At 37.2% G+C, this 23,081-nt stretch overlaps 1 protein-coding gene across 3 annotated transcripts in view; it reads left to right on the plus strand.

Moving 5' to 3' along the window:
• DCL3 (endoribonuclease Dicer homolog 3a) overlaps nt 1-23,081 on the plus strand; it is a 48,787-nt gene that overhangs the window by 9,304 nt on the left and 16,402 nt on the right. For 2 of the 3 annotated variants that reach the window (XM_019215024.3, NM_001302897.1), the window contains 11 exon segments: nt 5,020-5,084; nt 5,197-5,328; nt 12,028-12,180; nt 16,754-16,883; nt 18,205-18,310; nt 18,416-18,608; nt 18,728-18,888; nt 18,972-19,190; nt 20,636-20,895; nt 22,127-22,398; nt 22,498-23,018. In XM_019215024.3, coding sequence (XP_019070569.2) covers nt 5,020-5,084; nt 5,197-5,328; nt 12,028-12,180; nt 16,754-16,883; nt 18,205-18,310; nt 18,416-18,608; nt 18,728-18,888; nt 18,972-19,190; nt 20,636-20,895; nt 22,127-22,398; nt 22,498-23,018 — 2,212 coding nt within the window. 3 annotated transcript variants of the gene reach the window in all.

Below are 23,081 nucleotides of genomic sequence, written 5' to 3' on the forward strand. Positions count from 1 at the left end.
TGAGGAGCTGACCGAAGATCTTGTTGGTGGCTGCTTTTGTTTGTTATATTTATATTAACTTAAATAATTTCTTGTTATTTAGGCTAAGAAAAGAAACGCTTGAATCACTTGGTATATATACCGGAGTCTTTGCCTTCCACTTAGTCATTCTATGAGCTTGCTTGAGCACATTTTTGTGAGGTTCTTCAGGATGTATTCCTCTTCCAAGGATGGACTCCTAACTTTTGTCCAAAGCCTGTGATGAGTGTGTATGAAAGGTCTTATTTACTTACATGGATTGATGTAATATATTTGCTTCATAGATATATGATTATTGTTGTTTGTCTAATCTACTTATTCTTAATTACATTTATCGAAGTTAATGATTTGTCTGCATGATACCTGTAAAAATGAATGTCTTTTTTTGGATAAACTAATATAAACATGTAAAGATAAATGATAAACCTGTATGTCATATATAATAGACACGATGTAAAGTGTCTTATGTCATACCATAGTTTAACTAGTAGTAAAATATTTTATGAAGTAGGTAATGTTACATGCTAATTCCTACATGATTTTCCTTTTGTAACAAGTGCACAAGTATAATTTTGCAATCATTTAACTTTTCACAGTAAATATTATATGAATGAAAAGAGAACAGTGACATCAGACATCAAGACTCGTGGGGATGTCATTTTGAATTAGTGAATTTGGTGAGAAGTACGATACATCTCGGAAAAGGTTGCATCTGCTAAGACAAAGTACTTATGTGTAGTAGGATCATAACAGTTGTTGTTCTTTTGGGACGAGAGTACCCAAAAAGATAAATTTGATGGACTTGGTTGAAGTTTGTCATTTTTGGTTCAAGATCCTAGACCCAAACACTCATGGACATAGAGGAAACCAAGGTTGATCCTGATAAAATATTGAGTAAGAACTCTTGCTTTAATAGAAGAAAACATGCGATTGACTAGCTAACAAACTGTCAGAATGACATCAGCCAAAGGCGAAGCTCAACATGAGCGTTAATCGTTAATGTTCGATAAGTATCGACCAGATGCCTATTTTATGTTCAACAACCCCATGTTCATGAGGAGTATATGCACAAGATAATATACGTAGAATATCTTGTGGAGGCATGTGTTTTCCAAGATGACATGATTTATACTCTAAAGAAGACAACAAGAAAGACCGTTGGATGTCCTAAACAACTATGAAGAATATCAGGAGAGGTAGCATAACTAAAAGTGATAGGTGTGTTCTGATTGGATAATTGGTACAAGCTGTGTGACTTATGTCTTATTCTAATCATCTATTTGGCATTCCCCGTTGTAAGTTTTGGTACCAAAATTGTACAATCTTATTCATTCATAGATATACATATTTATAGTGTAGAAAACTGAACTAACTGGCAATCAAATCCTCTGGTTGTGGCAGATTTGAGAATCAAGGGATGATTTTATTGATCTAATATCCTAACCTATTCAATATCATAACAGATATGATTTTATAAGATCAATTTAAATCTTACAAAATCAGATCTGATCACACATAGATATTTACAAATCAACACTCCCCATCAACTTGGCATGTAAATATTTGTCATGCCTTACTTGCTTACAAGAATTTCAAAGTTTGGTTTGAACAAGCCTTTTGTGAAAATATCTGCAATTTGCTCATTTGTTGTGATGAAAGGCATGCACACGTTTCCTTCTTCAATCTTCTCTTTTATGAAGTGTCTGTCCACTTCAACATGCTTTGTTCTTTCATGTTGGATTGGATTGTGAGCAATACTTATGGCGGAATTGGTAACACAAACAACCTTTATTGTTCTTCCGTCATTTTTTTGAGCTAAATCATTTCACAGATCCCATGGGCCATAGATCGATATTCAACTTCAACACTGCTACTGGCTACAACATTCTACTTTTTACTACTCCAAGTCACGAGGTTTCCCAAATAAACAATATCCTGATGTAGACCTCCCATCAATAGTAGATTCTGCCCAATCTGCATCTGTAAAACTTTCAATGCCTCCAAGTCACGAGATTTCCCCAGATGTAGACCTCCTATCAATAGTAGAACCAGACCAATCTGCATTTGTAAAGCTTTCAATGCCTCTATCTTCACCTTTTTTGAAAAATAATCCTTTTCCTGGTGAACTTCTCAGATATCTTAGAATCCTCCAACTTGTAGATCGCTTTTGGGTGCTCCTCCTTCAGAGAGTGCATAAATTGACTCACTAAGCTTATAACAAAAGCTATATCAAGTCGAGTATGTGATAAGTAGATCAACTTTCCCACTAGTCTGTGATATTGACTTTGGTCAACCAAAATTTCCTTCTTTTTTCCCCCAAATTTTATATTTGGATCAATAGGTGTTTCAGTTGGAAGACAACAACTCATGCCTGTCTATTTTAGAAGATCTAGTACATACTTTCTTTGTGACACCATAATACCTTCTTTTGATCTTGCTGCTTCCATGCCAAGAAAATATTTCAACTAACCTAAATCTTTGATCTCATGTTCTGAGGCCAACCGTGTCTTCAAATTTGTATAGGGTTTTGGGCAAAGGTTTAAGCACCTTTTAGATGCTTGTAAAGTTTCCAACTTAGCACCTTTTTCTGGGATGGCTAAGTTTTCATTGAATAAAATTGTTACTTGTCTAGAAAAGGAAGGCAAGAAAATGCGCTCACGCAGAATGATTCACGCGTGGTGATTCTGGAAGATTGAAGAGTAGTCCAGTGTCACCCCAACAAAATAGATGCATGCATCAAGGCGGTTTGCCTACGAGCGAAGACGATTGCTCAAGAAAGGTAGGCCGCCTTTATATGTCTGTGGGACGGTAGGCCATACCCTGGGGGTCAAGGGCTGCTATTTGTACTTTGCTCAGGTCATCCCTAAGAGAGGCTATTTCAAGTATTTGTGGTCTTTAGTTCAAGGTAATGAGGAGATCGACGATGACTTTACATGTCGTATTGGTGCGAGATGGGCGAAATGGAGGCTCACCTCTAGAGTCTTGTATGTTAAGAAGGTACAGCCAAAACTTAAAGGTAAATTCTATATAGTGGTGGTTAGATAAGTATATTTTATGAGACAGAGTGTTGGCCAGTCAAGAATTCACGTGTTCAAAAGATAAAAGTTGCGGAAATGAGAATGTTGAGGTGGATGTGTGTGCATATTAGGAGAGATAAAATTAGGAATGGAGATATTATGGAGATGTTGGGAGTGGTTTTCACAGCGGATAAGATGAGGGAAGCGAGACTGAGATGGTTTAGGCATGTGAAAAGAAGATGTGTAGATGCCTCGTTGGTGAGAGAGGTTGGCAGTGATAGCATTAGGATAGATAGAGGCAAGCTGAAGTAGTATTGAGGGAGGTGATTAGACAGGATGACACATCTTAATCTTATTGAGGATATGACCTTAGATAAGAGGGTTTAGAGGCGCAAAGTAGGTAGAAGGTTAGTTGGTAGTTGAGCATGCTCTTGCTTTACTATGGATCGGATTGATGGCCGTACTTGGACTTTCTTTCTTACCAGTGGTATTGTTACTATTTGCATAGCTTCTTGTTTTGATTTCATTTATCACATGTGTTTTTTGTGCTTCGGTTATCACATTATTTTGTTGTAATTACAGTTCTTTCCTTGGTGTTTGTTGTGTACTACTCTTATTTCACATTATTTCATTGTGTTTATGCTGTCATTTTTGTATTCCCTTTTTTAAACGGCTTGGAAATGCTTAATTTTAAGCTGAGGGACTATAAGAAAAACTTCTCTATCTATCTGTATGAGGTAGAGATTAGGTTCGTGTACACTCTATCCTCCTCAGACCTTACTTGTGGGATTACACGGGGTATGTTATTGTTGTTATTAGAAGAATAAGGATGTATACTAAGCTTGTATTGAACTTGTAAATATGACTTTTGTGATGAAGATCTATGTAGTGTTACCTTTCTTAAAAAAGAGAGACACAATGATTCTAAAAAACTATTCGAGACCCATTGTCATTTAACTGGTCTAAGAGTTTCTTATACACATTTTAGAGCTTTTGTATTGACTTTTTCTTTCTCAAAATCACTCTTTTTCTTTTCCGTTGCTATGCCTGACTAAGTTGCTCGAACTCAGTGTGGGTGTCTGATATGGGTGCGGATCTAGAGGTCGGATCCTCTATGACCTAAATTTTAAGACTCGGGGTTACAGATCCATGTCTGGATACGGGTGAGGGGATATGACTAAAAATAGAGTTATTAAACCTAAATTATGAGACATTATGTAGAGAGCTCGAGGAGAAAATAAGGATCAAGAGGAGAATCTTGGAAAGAGATAAAGGAAAGGGATCTTTACTCTTTTGGTGTGAAGTAAGAGCCAAAAGAGATGGTGGAGATTGATTCCCTCATGTATATGGTGGTCCGAATGGAGGGAGAGAAATGCCAGATGTTTCGAAGATAGGTCCAATTCCATTCATAAAGTCAAATGGAATTGTATTGTATCTTTACTCTTTTGATGTAAACAATTATGTATAGAAGATATTGGTCAGATTATAGATCTGATAGGAGACTGTAGTTTAACTTTTTGGTGGTGGTCAGCATATCCTTAATGCAGAAGAATACAAACTTACCTATTTCAAAAAAAAGAAGAAGATAAAGGGTAGGGAGTGGCAATAGAAATTTATATGTACAACTTTTTCCATTTTCATCAACTTCAATTTATATATAAAAGAAAAGTTTTGATTATAGAAATCATTAGATCTGTCCAAAATTTCTCCCTAATTTGGTCGAAGTATCCAAAACTGGTTGACCAAATCGGGTACGAATCCCACAGCCACAGCCACAGCCACACCCATGTTGTGCCGACACGGGTGCGGCACCGAAGTGAAGAGTCTGAGCAACTTAGATGCCTAAGCTTGGTTGGTCATCCTTCCAAATTTTTGATATGGATATATGCTGATAATTTTGATTTCAGTTGTCTTAGTTTGTTCTAAAGTGATATATATGGGTTTAGATCTTTTGTGAATTTACTAAGTATACCCGCTCGATCAGGTGTTTCATCTTCAGCAGATTGCGAGGAGCAAATATCAGAACTTGAAAGTCTTCTTGATTCCCAGGTAATCTTCTGGCAAACCCTGTCACATTATTGCAGGTGGGTAGCTGGTCTCTTAGCCCTAGTTAGAGTGGTGGTTCTTAATGTATCAGTATATTGTTTTTCTTCTTGTATAGGTATATACACTCGAGAGCAGGGTGGAGCTGGATGAATTTGTTCCCTCTGCTAAGGAGACTTGTAAATTCTATGATCCAATAGTGTTTTCAAATACAGAATTAAAGGCAAAGTTGGAATTTTCATGGTCAAAGGTAAAAGCCCATATGCAGATATCATATCAAATAGGACAGTGTAGGATATTATTGTTAAATAACTGATATAGCCCTTACATTTTACTCTATCTCCATTTGGCTCTTAATGCTTATTTTTTTCTTTCATATCCCCAATTCTTTAGATTTTGAAATCAAGGGCAACCTCTTTTCATTGCTCACTATGAACAAAATATTATTTTGAGGGAGAAGTAAACGTTTAGAAATGGGAAAGAAAAATTGAGAGAATGTGCAAAGACAATTCTCTTATACCTAAAAGCATATATGCACATTTTACAATATACACATCCAATAGGAGACTTCACATGTTATTATATATGTACATTCTTAATAGCTAACTGCTGTTCTGAAGTTGGTGCATATATATCGTATGTAGCTAACCCGTTATATATATAATTAGTTCATCACCAACAAGGAACTTGGTGAATATTTTGCAAGTTTGTCGTTTGACTAGGCAAACTTAGTGATAGTGTATCATGACAGTAATTTTTCTTTGGTAAAATGATAGTCAATTTTGACGTGCTTGGTCCTCTTATAAAACAGAAGATCAATGCAACATGAAGCCCGACACAGAACTTAAAGAAAAATTTGACCAAAAAAGGGAACACCCAGCTTCTGTCTCAAAGGAAGGACTCACAAGCTGGAAAACCTGTTGGAACTCGCTGAAAAATTGCCAGAAAATCTACCAAAATATTGAAAGTTGTCGGAACTTGAAGAAAATTGTACGGGTGAGCTTGGAATATCCCGATGACGCTGATAGGAAAAAGGATTGATCGAAAAGGTGGCCGGTAACTGGCTCACACGTCTGCCGCATGATGTAAATCTTGCCAGAGAAGATTGCTTCTGATGGCATGTGGGAGCGCGTGCAATGGTTTCTATGTGTGGGGTTTTGTGGGTTATTGTTGCAGGAGGGTGAGGGACCTCGTGGTGGTGTTGGTTTTCGTTCAATACTGACAACATGAAGTTGACACAAAACAACCCAAGAAAGTTGCCAAAATTTGATGCACAAAGACTGTCTTGACTAAATTTTCTTGCCCAATGTTCCCCACAAATACTCTGTAATCTTTGGGCCTAACTCAACTCAAAATCTAGCTCAAAGGGGTGAGGATTAACAAAAATCATATAAAGAGACTAGATCATCATCCTTCTGATGTGGGACTCAACATTAACAAAAAGCAGGGAGCATTGTGGACGCTTTACTTGACATGTTATGGTAAAAGGAAAGACAATGAAAAAAACATAAAGTTTTGCGAGTTGGGTTTAGTTTTTGGGAAGTTGTCTGTAGGTATTATCTTTGTTAGAATAAAAATAAGTATTTATAAGTATTTCCTACTTAGAATAGGAATAGGAATAATAATAGAAATAGGAATAGGAATAGAAATCCTAGTCGGAAAAGGTTTCCAATGTAGTGTCTATAAATAAGGTCTCAATGTAACAATTAATACACACAATTCAATAATATTCTTCCAATATATTTCTCACATGGTATCAGAGCATTAGTGAGAATTTCAAGTCACCAGTGTCAAATTTCGGTGAAGACGGTAGGATTGATTTGTGTCATCTTTCATTCTGAAAGTGTTGTGCAAAAGACAACACCGTCACGAGGCTCGGGAAGCTCAAGCGACCAAACCCCAGCCAGACCCCCCAGAAAATACCCTCCAACGTGTCCCCGCACGCCGATCGAAGGTGGGAATTTTCCGGCAAGATCTGCTCACGCATCGGTGCGTGAGTGCTGCTCCAGTCATTTTTTTTCGAGCAATTTTATTCCGTTGGGTCGCCCTGTATTTCCACAATAACCTGGGCAGTTTTCTCCAAATCCGATCACCGGAGTTAGGGTTACGATAATTTTCAAGCAGTTTTCGGCAAAATTAGAACTTTTAGGCCATTGTAGGTAGATTCTGTCAATTTTAGCAAGTTTCTTACTCTTTTCAAGCCCCTCCCCCCCAAAAAAAAAGAAAAAAGAAAAAAAACAAAAACAAATGTCTTTCGAGTGTGATGTTTTTGGCTCCAAAAATACAAGGATTGGAAGTTCAAGCGCTACAATCACTCCAGAACCATTAATGGGAAGTTTAAACTATTTAGCTTGAGGGCTTCTTTAGTTGAGTTGTGGTGCAAGGGTCAAGGTGTTCAAGATCACTTAACAAACAATGCTTGTGTCGTAGATGAAAAGACAAAGTCTAGTGACGATGATGCAAAAGCCAAATCAAAATAGGAGAGAGTGGATGCCCAATTATGTAGTCTTCTTTGGCGCTCTATTGTTTCTAAGTTGATGCCCTTGTTTATCCCATTCCGGACATGTTATTTAGTTTGGGAAAAGGCACGTGCTTTTTACACTAATGACATATCTCGATTCTATGATGTGATTTTCTCGGATGACCAACTTAAAGAAACAAGAATCCGATATGTTTACTTACTTAGGACAAGTACAGGCAGTCATGGAGGAATTTGAAACATTGATGCTTATCACTACAAACGTGGAAAAGCAACAAGAGCAAAGGCAGACATTGTTTTCTAGTTCTTACACTTGCTTACACTTGCTGGAATTCCTACTGACCATAACTCTGTACTTGACCAGGTTCTACCCAGTCCTACAGTTCCCTTAATTGATGAATTATTCTCCCGTCTGCTTCGTCTTGCTGCACCTCCTAGTCACAAAGAAGTTTCATCACCCATTGTTGACTCCTCTATTCTCGCTTCTCAAACCACAGAAAAGCGTACATATCAGTCTATGGAGAATCATCAAGGGGGAGGGCGTTTTGGGAAACCTCGATCTAAGTGTAGTCTTGTCATAAACCTGGACACATGTGACATCTTTTATATTTTGCTTGGTCCACCACCCAGTTATGATCCTATTTTTCTAAAGGAATATAATGAGTTCCTTCGAAATTGGGCAAGTAAACAAACATCTTCACCAGTAGCATATGGTGCTCAACCTAATTAACCATCCAATAATGCTCATATTGCTCAGGCAGAATATGATGAGTTCCTTTAGTGCCGTGCTAATAAGCAAACATCTCCATAAGTAATTTCGGTTGCACAACCTGATGTGTCTGTTGCGGGTAGTTCTTTTGCTTGTGTGTCGCAATTAGTATTCTTATCTCTGGTAATAAATCACTTTTATCCGATATTGTTTATTCACAATCTCTTCCATCTATTACTTTAGCCAATGGGATCCAGACAAAACCAAAAGGGGTTGGAAAAGCCAAACCCCTATCTTTTGTCACCCTAGACTCTGTTCTTTATGTCCCTGGTTCTCGTTTTGATCTAGCATCTGTTAGTCGTTTGACGAAAGCCGTACGTTGTAGCATAACCTTTTTCGATGATTTTTTCTCATGCAGGACCGCAGTACTGAACATATGAGTGGAACATGACATGAATCACAAGGCCTTTACTATCTTACCTCTTCAAATTCCTTAACAACATGCTCCGTTACAGATCCCCCAGATCTAATTCACAAACATTTGGGACATTCGAGTCTATCCAAATTGCAAAAGATGGTGCCTAGTTTGTCTAGTTATATCTACATTAGAATGTGAGTTGTGTCAACTTGGGAAACACACTCGTGCTATGTTTTCTCGTAGTACTGAAGGTCGTTCAGAGTCTATTTTTTCATTAGTTCATTCTGATATTTGGGGTCCTAGTAGAGTCATTTCCACCTTAGGATTTCGTTATTTTGTTAGTTTCATTGATGATTATTCAAGATGTACTTGGGTTTTTTTAATGAAAGATCGTTCTGAGTTATTTTCTATTTTCAAAAGTTTCTTTGCTGAAATACAAAATCAGTTTGGGGTTTCTATTCGTACTTTTCATAGTGATAATGCCTTAGAATACTTATCCTCTCAATATCGGGAGTTTATGACTCACCAAGGCATTATTCACCAGACTACTTGTCCATACACCTCTCAACAAAACGGTGTAGCTGAAAGAAAAAATCGACATCTTATTGAGACCGCTCGTACTCTTCTCCTTGAATCCAATGTTTCGCTGCATTTTTGGGGAGATGCAGTTCTTACGTCTTGTTATTTGATAAATAAAATGTCTCGTCTTCTATTCAGAATCAAGTTCCACATTCCATACTGTTTCCTCAGTCACATCTCTATCCAATCCCCCCTCGTGTCTTTGGGAGCACATGCTTTGTTCATAACTTAGCCCTTAGCCCCAGGAAAAGATGAATTAGCTCCTCGTGCCCTCAAATGTGTCTTTCTTGGCTACTCTCGAGTCCAAAAAGGGTATCAATGTTATTCACGTGATCTTCATCGATACCTTATGTCCGTTGATGTTACCTTTTTTTTAGTCAGCCTTACGATACATCTTCTGATCATCTTGATGCATCTATGGTCTTACCCATGCCTCAAGTTTTACTTGTGCCAACCTTTGAGGAATCTACAATTACTTCTACATCTCCAGTTGTTGTGCCACCATTACTAACTTATCATCGTCGTCCACGTCCAACCCTAGATAATTCATGGCATGCGCCAGGCCCTGCTCCTACTGCGGACTTGCCTGCACCTAGCCCACCGCTTGCACTTTAACAAGGTATACGATCCACTCAAAATACTAACCCACATTATACCTTCTTAAGTTATCATCGTCTATCATCACCCTATTATGCCTTTATGTCGTCTTTGTCTTCTATTTCCATTCCTAAGACTACAGGTGAAACACTTTCTCATTCTGGATGAAGGCAGACTATGGTTGATGAGATGTCTGCTTTTCATAAGAGTGGTACTTGGGAGCTTGTCTCCTTTCCTACAGGTAAATATACTGTTGGTTGCCGTTGGGTTTATGCAGTCAAAATTGGTTCTACGGTCAGGTTGATCGAGTTAGGCTCACCTTGTTGCCAAAGGGTATACTCAGATATTGGGCTAGATTATAGTGACACTTTTGCTCTTGTGGCTAAAATAGCATCTGTTCATTTTTTTCTATCTATGGCTGTCGTTCGTCATTGGCGTTTTTATCAATTGGACATTAAGAATGCTTTTCTGCATGGTGATCTTGAGGAAGAAGTCTATATGGAGCAACCACCTGGTTTTGTTGCTCAAGAGGAGTCTAGTAGCCTTGTATGTCGATTGCTTAAGTCACTCTATGGTTTGAAACAGTCTCCTTGAGCTTGGTTTGGGAAGTTTAGCACAGTAATTTAGGAGTTAGGCATGACTTGTAGTGGAGCTGATCACTCTATGTTTTATCGACATTCTGCACCAAGTCGATGTATCTATTTGGTTGTTTATGTTGATGATATTGTTATCACTGGTAATGATCAAGATGGTATCACCAATTTAAAGCAACATCTCTTTAAGCACTTTCACACTAAAGTCCTTGCCAGATTGAAGTATTTTCTAGGTATTGAGGTTGCTCAGTCTAGATCAGGTATTGTTATTTCTTGAGGAGATAGGAATGATGAGATGTAGACCTATTGACACTCGTTTGAATTCGAATATTAAACTTCTTCCGAGACAGGGGGAGCCACTTAGTAATCCTGAAAGGTATAGACAGCTTGTTGGAAAGTTAAATTATCTCACAGTGACTAGATCTGACATCTCTTTTCCCGTGAGTGTTGTAAGTCAGTTTATGACTTCCCCTTGTGATAGTCATTGGGAAGCAGTTGTTCGTATTCTGCGATATATAAAATTAGCTCTTGGTAAAGGACTACTCTTTGAGGATCAAGGCAATGAACATATCATTGGATATACAGACGCTGATTGGGCAGGATCACAGAGACGTTCGACATCCGAATATTGTGTTTTAGTTGGAGGTAATTTAGTGTCGTGGAAGAGTAAGAAACAAAATGTGGTTGCTCGATCTAGTGCAGAAGTAGAATATCGAGCAATGGCGACATCAACTTGTGAGCTAATTTGGCTCAAACAGTTGCTGAGAGAGCTAAAATTTGGCGAAATTAATCAGATGGAACTTGTGTGTGATAATCAAGCGGCTCTTTATATCGCATCAAATCTAGCGTTTAATGAAAAGACTAAGCACATTGAGATTTACGGTCACTTTGTCAGTGAAAAGATACTCTCGGGAGGTATTGTTACAAAATTTGTGAAGTCAAATGATCAGCTTGCAGATATGTTCACCAAGTCTCTCACATGTCCTCGTATTAATTACATTTGTAACAAGCTAGGTGCATATGATTTGTATGCACCAACTTGAGGGGGAGTATTAGAATAGAGATAAGTATTTATAAGTATTTCCTACTTACAATTGGAATAGGAATAAGAATAGAAATAGGAATAGGAATAGGAATCCTAGTCGGAAAAGGGTTCCAATGTAGTGTCTATAAATAGGGTCTCAATGTAACAATTAATATACACAATTCAATAATATTCTTCCAATATATTTCTCACAATCTTAACTTCTCTTGATGGGGTCTTAAATGACATCTTGTTTTGTTGAACTCCAGGAATGTTAAGCTCCGGTCCATAAACTTCAAACTTCTGTCTTACTTTTTCGAATTTCGAGCTCCAGTTCTTTCTCATTTACCGGAGTGATGTAGTGATGCCCTTGTTTATGTACTTAGATATTGGTAAAGATTTGCTTACCTAGTAATCTTGAGTGCTTTTCTGCATTATGTAATACTCGTTGACACAGTTCCCCATATGAATAATATGCTTCTTTGGAACATGACGTGATAGAATGTTTCTCTAAACTCTTGTACTTAATTCACCACATTTTCATGAACAGTTTGATGCTGCATTAGCTGATTTGAAACTGTCACTGCCAAGTCAGTACAAAGATACAGATGATATATATAAGAAGCTTCGGAAGAGATTGTCCAATTGTTATGCAAAGATATTGTGTTGCCTTGAAAATCTAGGCATCATTTGTGCTTATGAGGTATGATTAAGGTTTCATGATCTGTTATTTGTTTCCATTTCTTGGTAATTATATACAAATTAATTGAAGGGAAGATGTGCAACTAGCTCCACCTATGGTGAGATTACTTTCATTTTCTGTTTCTATTTATTGAAGCATACACATTAACAAATATATATATGCATAAATTATTCATTCCTTTCTGTTAAGAGTAAGAGACACTTAGGCCTCTCTTACATGAAGCAATGAGAAGCTTGAAATGCATTATTAACAACTAAAAAAACTGGCTGTACTTTTGGTTAGCTGGTTCTATCTATTTTGAAGCTTGAACTTTCAGATTGGATTGGTCTTTGTCCAACTGATTTTCTTCTCTGCCTGACCTAAGAGGGGATGTCCATTTCATAAATTATGATCTTACTACCTGCTACTTTACTGGACACTGCAAGAAATAGAATAAGCATGTATAATCAAGGCCACAGAATTTGAATTCTCGATATCTATGTGATTGATTCTAACTATGTACACAATATCCTTAACACTCCCCCTTCAAGATGGTGCATACAAGTCGTACATACCAAGCTTATTACAAATGTAATTAATTCGAGAACCAGTAAGAGATTTGGGCGAAATGTTTGCACACCGATCTTTTGACTTCAGGAATATGTGAGAATGTCTCCTGAGAGTATCGTTACTCTCACAAAGTGACAATTGATCAGTATGCTTAGTTTTCTCTTCAAACAGGCATCGATGCAATATGAAGAGCAACTTCATCATTACACACAAGTTCAGTCTCGTTAATTTGTCCAAACTTCAATTCTTTAAGCATTGTTTTATCCAAACTAGTTCGCAAGTTGCCACATCCATCATTCGACTCTTTGCTTCTGTATTAGAACGTGCAACAACAGTTTGTTTTTGTGTTGCCAAGACACCAGATTACCTCCAACGTGAATACAATATCGACAAGTAGACTGCCTATCAAAATGTGATCCTGTCTAATCTTCATCTGTATGTCCAATAGTTTGCTCATGGCTTCGATCCTCAAAGACTAATCCTTTCCCTGGGGATAGTTTTATGTATCTAAGAATACTTACTAATGCATCCTAATTCCATCACATTGGGAGTTTATAAACTGACTTACAACATCTGCAAAAAAGTAATATACAGTCGAGTCACTGTAGGTAAATTACTTACCAACCAGGAGGGGGACTCCCCCCTGATGCATTCCGGTCCATGGGGATGGTAGTGGGTCTACATTCTATCATTCCCGTCTCTTCAAGAAAGTATAGAGCACACTTGCGTTGTGAGATGAAATTTTTTGATTTGGACTGAGCAATCTCAGTGCCTAGGAAATACTCCACTATGTCTAAAGCCTTTGTTTGGAAGTTCTGAAAGAGATGTTGCTTCAACTTAAATATACAAGCAAGTCTGATCATTATCTGTGATATTACCAACATAAACAAGCAAATAGATACACAAATTTGGAGCAGTGTGTCGATAGAATACAAAATGTCAGCATTCGTGTCAAATTCCTGAATAACCATGATGAACTTACCAAACCATGCTCAAGGAACCATTTCGGACTATATAAAGACCAGCCCAATCATCATAGAAGACCACTGGAAAATCAGGTGGTTGCTCCATATATTTTGTCATCCTAAAAATCATAGCAGAGCAAAACATCTTGAGAATCACATTTCCTAGTATGTTTAACATCTCTTGTCAAAAGAAGATGTCAGTCCATCGCTTATGGAGTATGCAAGGGGGAAAAGTTTGTTGGGATTTGAGGTTTAGGAGGAATGTTCAAGACTTGGAGGTTAGAGAATTTCAAAGTATTGCTTCACCAACAAAAGGTTTTATGGATACTGTTAATTTATGAAGACGGGTAACTGGAAGAAGTGGTGTTTACTCAGTGAATTCTTATTATGAGAATTTCCTATCTAGGGAGGAATCGACTTTTCCATACAGTTAGATATGAAGCCCTAGGATATCCCTAAAATTTGTTTCTATACTTCGTTAGCTGTGGGGGTGGTAATCTTGGCATTGGGGAATTTGAGGAAGAGAAAGATCACTTGTGTCAATTGGTGTTTCAGGTGTAAAGAATTTGGAGAAGACGTAAACCACCTTTTATTACATTGTCAGTTAGCCTCTTCTTTGTGGGGGAAATTCTGAGACTTTTGGAGTTGAGTGGGTGATGCCGAGCACTGTGAAGGACTCAATGTTAGTTAGGCCCTTAGAAGACCGAAGAGAAGAAGCAGAAAAGGGGATGTTGCTCCCTTGGCACTCATGTTACTGTATTGAGAGAGAGAGAGAGAGAGAGAGAGAGAGAGAGGAATAGGGGAGCTTTTGAGGGCGTAGAGAAATGTTCTGCTAATTTGAGAAATAGTCTATTTGCTCTTATTTCTTTTTGATGCACCCATAAAGTTCCTATACGTATAGAGGATTCGCTGGCTTTTGTAGAAAACCATGTTCAGCTGTGAGGTTCTCTATTTCTTTGTTTACTTCTGGTATACAAGCACTTTTTATGCCCTATTAATATGAATATTATCACTTGATAAAATAAAAAAAGAAAAATATTCTTGATGTCCAACTAATAAAAAGGCCAATTACGAACAACCATGGATAGAAAAGGCAGACAAATGCAATTTTAGCCACTGGAAGGAATGTATCACTGTACAAATGGCCTTGGAAGCAAATCTGGAGGATTAAAGTGCCACACAAAGTGGCATGCTTTACATGGCTACCAGCCAATGAAGCAGTTTTGACATTGGATAATGTGGCCAAGAGAGGAATCTCTCTATGCATCAGATGTTCCTTATGTGGTAAGGCTAATGAGGCAGTGAGACATCTCTTCTTACATTGTAACTTTACTGAGCAGCTGTGACAGATTTTCCTTAATCTCAGAGGCATATCTTGGTGTTTGCCTAGCAAGATTGATGAGACTCTATTCAGCTGGGAGATGGCTGGAGTTGGGGATACAAACAGAGAAAGATGGTGGATGATCCCTGCTAGTATTTGTTGGACTATATGGAGGGAGAGAAACGAGAGATGTTTTGAGAATAGGAACATCAACCTGCAGGAAGTAAAGCTTAAGTGTATTTTGTTGTTCTGCTTTTGGTGTTCAAATGTCTACTCCAATGTATCTGAGTCAATCATAGATGTTTTAGGATCCATTAAGATTTAATTCAGTTTTTGGATAGATTATACGTCCTTTCTGCTTTTGTAAATATGGTTTTTCAGTACTACCCAAGTACTACATGAAATACAAATGTTACCAGTTTAAAAAAAAAATGTTTGAGTATAACCCTTGGCCACAACAAATGCCTTAAATCATTCAATTTCACCATCCGGCCAGCTTTGACTGCATACACCCACTAACAACACATAGACCGTATGGAAGGAGCAAATAAGTAGTAATTTTTGAGGGATTTATTGTTTGAATTTAGGTGTAACTATGTGAATATCAAAGGAGTGGGTAGCTTCATATATTCTGAGGTCCATATGGTTTTTCAGTACTACCTAAGTACTACATGAAATACAAATGTTACCAGTTTAAAAAAAAAATGTTTGAGTATAACCCTTGGCCACAACAAATGCCTTAAATCATTCAATTTCACCATCCGGCCAGCTTTGACTGCATAAACCCACTAACAACACATAGACCGTATGGAAGGAGCAAATAAGTAGTAATTTTTGAGGGATTTATTGTTTGAATTTAGGTGTAACTATGTGAATATCAAAGGAGTGGGTAGCTTCATATATTCTGAGGTCCTTGGAACCATAGCCACTTGTGCATATATGCAGCACTAGCTTAGTGCTCATCTGTGACTAAAATTTACTTATTCAAAAGGAGATAATTCCTTTTTATGGCTAAACACATAATTTTATTTCAAAAGGAAAGAAGGATTTTTTTCCTTTCAAATTGTGCTCGATTGCCCTTTTCACATCTTCTCTTGTTTGCGTGAAAAACACTTCATTCCTGTGAGTCTGTCGGGTATGGTTTCTGCAAAGAGTTAATTCATGGAATCCCAGCTCAAAATCTGCCTTCTCATTTACTAATTAAAAAAAACAGAAGCTGGTGCTTTTACTTTTTTCATCTTAACTTATATTAATGAGCATCCTTGTTTCTCTTACCATCATTTATCACTAATATCTTCTGTCCAAAAGCAGAAGTGGAGTTCTCTTCATAGAAAGTTTAGGAAACCTATTGGATTATCTTCCAAAGTAGCAAATCATAGTAAGTAATTAGGTAAGCCTAAAAGAGTTAAGTCTTCACCAAAACCATATGGAAGGTGTTTTTTTCTCCGATTAATGTACTTGAAACCTTTTTCACTGTTGCACAAATGTGCTTGCTTGGGCTCCATTCAATTGATTAACTCAGCATCCCTGTGTTTTATGGCTACCTATGGAACATTTAATTGGTTCTAAGCTTGGGTCTATTCCGGACTATCAGAACTTATATTCTAAGCTGTGGATGTCTACCAATTTCTATGTTTTCTTCAACAGTTCTGCATATCATGCCTGACGCTCTTTTTAGACCTATCTAATAGATGTTGGAATTTCTTATTTCTGGCTGTTTCTCCCCCTCATATTATAGGCTGTTAAAATCTGCTTGGAAAATGTGCCTAATGACAAAGATGAAAATGAGATTCTAAGGACAAGTTCTCTACAACATAGATACTTCTTGGAGGAGGCATTGTCAATTGTCCAGGAATCAATGCCACAAGGTACCTGAGTTTGTTCTATCCATTGCTTATGCAGATATGTGGCCATTGCTGACCTTTTTGTTGTTATCTTTATCAATTTTATTTTGATGTTTCATTTTTGGGTTCTCCAATTGCAAACCTGCATATTTGATCATCCGGCTATTGGATCTTGAGTTACCATTCTTTTTGGTATAAGGTTTGTTGCAGTGAGTGAGGGGTGGACATACTTCTTGTCAAGAATCTTTTTCTTTTTATCTCAAGTCGGTTTACTGAGGACATGCTTCTAGAAAGGAGGGTATGGTGGTGGGGTATTGGGGTAAAAGGTTTGTAGGCAGTCGAGCATTGGCTGGTTTTCCTTATCAGTTGTATTATTACTATTCTTCTATTATCTTTGCAATTTAATTACCACTTGTTGTTTTCGTTGGCTTTGGTTTTATCGTAGTATTGTGTTGTCATTGTTCTTTTCTCTATTATTTTCAACGTGGCTTATTTACTACAGCATTTCCTTTTCAAACCTGCTTTGAATTGTTTTACTTGAGCTGTGGGTCTTTTCAAAACAATCTCTCTACCTTCACAAGGAAGGGATAAGGTCTTCATACACACCGCCCTTCCCAGAGCGCACTTGTGGGATAACACTTGGTATGTTGTTGTAGTTGTAGTAGGAGTATTCATTCAGTCCTTGTTTCCTCAGTTTCCCTTGCATCGGTTACATATTACGTTTTAGTATCAGGAGCTCAAAAGGTTCTTCCATTGATTGTATGGTAATGTTCTCTTTTCTTTTTCGAATAGACCACCTATTACGAGGTCATTTCTTGCTCTCTCTATTATTATGCCATAAATTACATATTTCTTTCTATTTACACACAGATCTGTTATCCCTATATGCTACTTCTTTTCTCTATTCTATGGACATTATTGGATCAAGATCATTGTGTTTTTTTTTAGATGTTTTTCGTATGTCAAACAATTTTTTAAGCTAGGACAGCTATATATGCTATATCCATTCTCTTGATATCTATTTGTCCTTATTTGTTCTTGAAAAAAGTAGTTAAAACTTAAACCCATTACTGTTTTAAGTATCATTGTGTTACAATTTATTCTGAGCAATGATAAAATTGTAACTTGGTCTGTTTCCCATGATGTGTGATTTTCAATTGATTGGTTATGCTTGTATGGCGCAATCAGTGTGAACACTGCTAGAATGGCTTCTGGTCGGACTTTTTAATATTTGTTTGCTATGCAGTAGATAACATTTGAATTTTCCTTTCACTCCAGCTGAATTGACTTTTACTATAGTAACACAGTAAAAATTCCAACTTTTGATTTCTTCTTATTTCATCAGACTGTGAGAGCCTCTTCGATGTTGGATATGACTTGTCAGCAACTCTGTCAATGGGCCATATATCTTCAAAACTGCAAGTGCTTCTTGAAATTTTTCAACTCCTTGGGTAATGAACTCGACATCTGATTCTATCACCAAACTTGTAACTGTCGTTAGATGCATCTTTTTTGTATCTCTTTCACAAACTTGAGGTTCTGATTCATGGATGCAGGAAAGCCACTCAAGTACGCTGTCTCATTTTTGTTGAAAGAATTATAACAGCTAAGGTTATTGAAAGAGTTATGAAGAAAATGACCTGGTTTTCACATTTCACAATAGCATATTTGACTGGAACAAACACATCGGTCGATGCTCTGACACGAAAAGCGCAAAAAGAAACCTTGGGATCTTTTCTCTCTGGAAAGGTAATTACATATATACATAAAACATTACACTATATTTGACATAAATACTTTCTTGGGAGTCCCTTTAACTACCTTTGATCTTAATGTTATATGTCCCCCCTATTCCCTTATCATCACAGGTCAATTTATTATTTGCCACTGATGTGGTTGAGGAGGGAATTGATGTGCCACACTGTTCCTCTGTAATACGATTTGATTTACCCAAGACAGTTCGTAGTTATGTCCAATCTAGGGGACGTGCTCGTCAGACTGAGTCTCAGTATATACTAATGCTTGAGAGGTGAAGCAACTTGCATATCTGACCCGATTTTGGCATTCATAAATCTATTTATTTCAAGTATATAACCTTCAGAATGATTTCAGAGGAAACAAGAAGCAGAGGGAGCAGATGTTCGATATTATCAGGAGTGAATATTCTATGACAGATACAGCTATAAAGAGAGATCCTGATGATTCTGTGGTGAAACCTTGTCTTGTGAAGGAAACTAAAGCATATTATGTGGAGGCAACTGGAGCATCAGTAACTGCAGATTCTAGTGTCAGTGTCTTGACTAAATATTGTGAAATGCTCCCTGGAGATAAGTATGGATTCTCATGCCTTCAGCTAAATATTGTGTTCACTGGTGCATCTTGTTTTATGTATACAAACCAAGTTATAGTTAACACTGGAATCCAGGATCCCCTATTAGATTAAAATGAGCTTTGTTGTTGTTACCTGCTCAGAGCCGTTTGGAAATGAACAAATCATTTTGGAAGGATATAGAAATTAATCCTAGAACAGATGGGATATATGATGTGATCGTTTTGGTATGGAGTTCAAGCAGGATCTAGGTTGAAGCTATTATCATTAATCACGGTCAACCTTAAGTTTCCTCATTCAATATTTGCTTCAAAATTTTGTATTAGATAGTTGGCTTCCAATGTCTGGCCCAGTTCCTTCTGCCTCACACATGAACCCTAGGATCAGTAAGTTATGCTTTGGACTGTTATATACAAAGTCCTATCAACTTAGCCAGTGAAGTGATAAACTGAGTATAGGAGGTTTGTGTATGTTTTTTTTTTTTTGGACAGAGAAAAAAAAACTGAGTATAGGAGGTTTGTGTATGGGGTTTAGGTTGGATATCGTCTATTTACATCTCATATTGGACCATCGTCGGGTGATATACTAGTGTTTTCATATTCAAAAAGCCTTCCCAGATTCAAGGGGTCATATACAACATTACAGCTTGTGTGCAAAAATCAAGTTTTCTGCTTATCATATTCTACGCTTCTTTTAGATGCATATTACTAATCTGAAAAGAAAAAAGAAAGAAACGAGAAAGTAACTTAAAGAAAATTATAACATTAAATCAGTGATAATGGAAAAGAGAATTATGGGTTGTAGCTCCAGACTACTCACTACTGTGTACTAATGATGTACTGCCACTAAAGTTTAACCACTATATTAATTTTGATCCTCATATTTGATGTACTCTATTATTTTATCAGATTTCTATGTCATGTTCCTATCATTTGGTGGTGTCAACATTTCCTGATTTAAGGGTCAAGATGAAGCATACACCTTTTAGTCATATCCATATAGAAAACACAAACAGAAGTCTAGTACAGATTCACCTGTCTCTCTCCTCCTCCCTCTGCTGTTCTGAGTTTCGCCCCCTTACCACTTAAAACCTCAATTACTGGATCCTCTCCAAATAAATTTGTGGGTGTACATCATGGAGGCACTTCTTCACCAACAAGGTGTTATATTTTCAGCCAATGGATTATGGATGTCATAGTTGCTCTCAGTATTAAGCATACAGCAGAATTATGTTTCATATTTTCAAGGGGCGATTCGTGCTTTCGGTAAATGTTTGCCCATGGGAGTCATCAAGTTTAAATGCTCCATGCTCTGTGAAAATGTTTCTCTTGGCTTTTAGTTCTTCTCTTTACATTTTACAAATTTGATACTTCTTCACATGTCCCTTCTTTTCTCTGGTATCTTTATCTGTTTGTCGTCTAAATATGATAATTGTTTCGCTCGACAGATTCTTCTCTCCAAAGCCAGTGTTTCAGTACATTTTGTCTGGAGAGTTGTACCGGTGTAAGTTGACATTACCTCCAAATGCAGCTCTCCAAACGATTGTTGGTCCAGAATGCAGGAGTTCTCAACTATCAAGGCAGCTTGTCTGCTTGGATGCATGTAAGAAGCTGCACCAGATTGGTGCTCTCAATGACCATCTTCTTCCTTTCAATGAAAAACCTCCCCGAGGTGGCTCTGATGTGCAGGACAGAAAATTAGGCGCAGGTAAACTAGAACCAGCTTTTCACTTCTGACCTCTGTCTTCTCTGCTTTTGAGTTCATCACATTACACTGTAGCAGCATTTAATGGGACTAGAGGCTATCTGAAATGCACTCGGCAAGGAGCTTTTATCTATTCTTCTTTACCAAGTTGTTAAACATAAGTTAACAAATCTATTTCTTGTTGAAATGTGGGCGAACTTCGGCCAATCTTAGAACAACTTTTTTAGGGATGACTACTCGTGGGTTCTTATAGTATTTGTAAAGAACGGAGATGCATTAATGACTTGATGATAACAGAATACAAGGACACACCTTTTATTAGGTGTGAGAAACAATAGGCAGATATTTCTTCAATGTAGGACAATGGGAGTGTTTGGATTGGCTCAAAAGCTGGTCAAGCAGCTTAAAAACACTTTTTGGCTTGTTCAGTGTTTGGCAAACTCAAAAGGTGATTTGAAGACATTTTTTTTTTCATGACCTGTACTCTAAACAAAGTCTTGACCGACACCCAATGTGTTACTTGACTGAGTAAACTGGCCTAACTGTTCTAACCTGTACCTTCATATCACATACCCCTCATGCATATAAAAATAAATAATTTCACTCTTTGTTAGAAATTCCAATTCTAACAATTCTCGAAATAATCCAAATAAAGATGAAAATTTATAAATACTGGAATGTAATTAAAATAATCCCGAGTAACGTGATCAACCATTACCCAACTAAACATACGTCTGTGAAGCTTCTACTGGAGTGCTAAGAGGAATGCACAGGACATAGATTTCTTAGCTGATCCCCAAAACAAATGGTGGATAAACGAATAATTGAATTAATGAATGAAATTGTCTTAACTGAAAGAGAAGCAACTCAACGGTCAAGGACAGAGCTCACCAAATCAACTTCCTGAATCAGCAACCTAGCTTGTAGTCTGCTCGTCTATGTAATCTGCATCTACATTCGCCCAGCAATCTTTCATGCCTTCTAGCAATTAAAACTCACATATCATTGGAGACTTCTACATGCATTCTCAGTGAATTTTATTTCTTTTTTATGAATAAGTAGGCTGTCATGGAAGACATCAAGGAACAAGAAAGAAAGTTTTTACCCTTAAAGAGACTCTAAAATTTAGACCACCGTTAAGCTGCACCTGCTGTCATGTCTGGTAGATGCTCAATGTGGATTTTCAACTTATTGTGATTAAATAATTATTTTTTTCTAATCAACATATTTTTAGGAACAACAAAGTTGAAAGAATTACATGGGACAGCTTGTATTAGTGCATTATCTGGGTCATGGGGAAATGATCCTAATGGAGAAGTATATCAAGTGTATAAAATGAACTTCCTTTGCAACATCAAGGAAGTTAAATATTCCAGTTTTATCCTTTTGCTTCAATCAGAACTTGATTACGATGTGGGAAATGTGGAAGTGGAGCTTTTCTTAGTTTCCAAGTTTGTCGAATCCTCTGTGTCGCATTGTGGGAAAGTACATTTGGATTCCCAACAGGTTGGATCCTAGTCAAACTATTTATGAACTTTTTATAATTCAATCATGTTAGCATTTGCATTTCGTATCTGATAAGCAGTATAACATTTTCATTGTCAGGTGGCAAAAGCAAAAATATTCCAAGAACTATTCTTTAATGGGCTGTTTGGTAAATTATTTATTAAATCATCGTGTGGAAGGAAATTTCTGCTTGATACAGAAAAATCTTTGTGGGAGCCATCGAACATGTACTTGCTTCTACCGCTGGATCCTTTAGATTCAAGTTGTGAACCCTACAGAGTTGATTGGGAAGCAATTGAATCTTCTGTTTCAGTTGTAGAATTTTTGAAAAAAAATGGGTGGTTAAGCAAGGAGAAATCTGAAGCTAAACGGAAGAACTCCTTAGTTGATAGGACTGCATCATTTGTGGAAGATATTGATCAAACCGATTTGATTCACTTTGCCAATATGTCAATCTCAAGAAGCAAGATTATGGACATGGTTGTTGTGGCCATTCATACTGGAAGAATTTATTCTGTTCTGGAGGCTGTTGCCAATTCTTCCGCAGAGAGCCCCTTCGAAGTTGATTCAGAAGCTACTGTAGCCCCGTTCTCATCTTTTGCTGACTACTTCCATAAAAAGTGGGATTCTTTTTTTTTTAACCTAAATTACTGTTTCTTGTTTAATGTTTGAGAAGTCACGCA

The sequence above is a fragment of the Solanum lycopersicum genome, chromosome 8 (assembly GCF_036512215.1).
Source record: "Solanum lycopersicum chromosome 8, SLM_r2.1".
NCBI lineage: Eukaryota > Viridiplantae > Streptophyta > Magnoliopsida > Solanales > Solanaceae > Solanum > Solanum lycopersicum.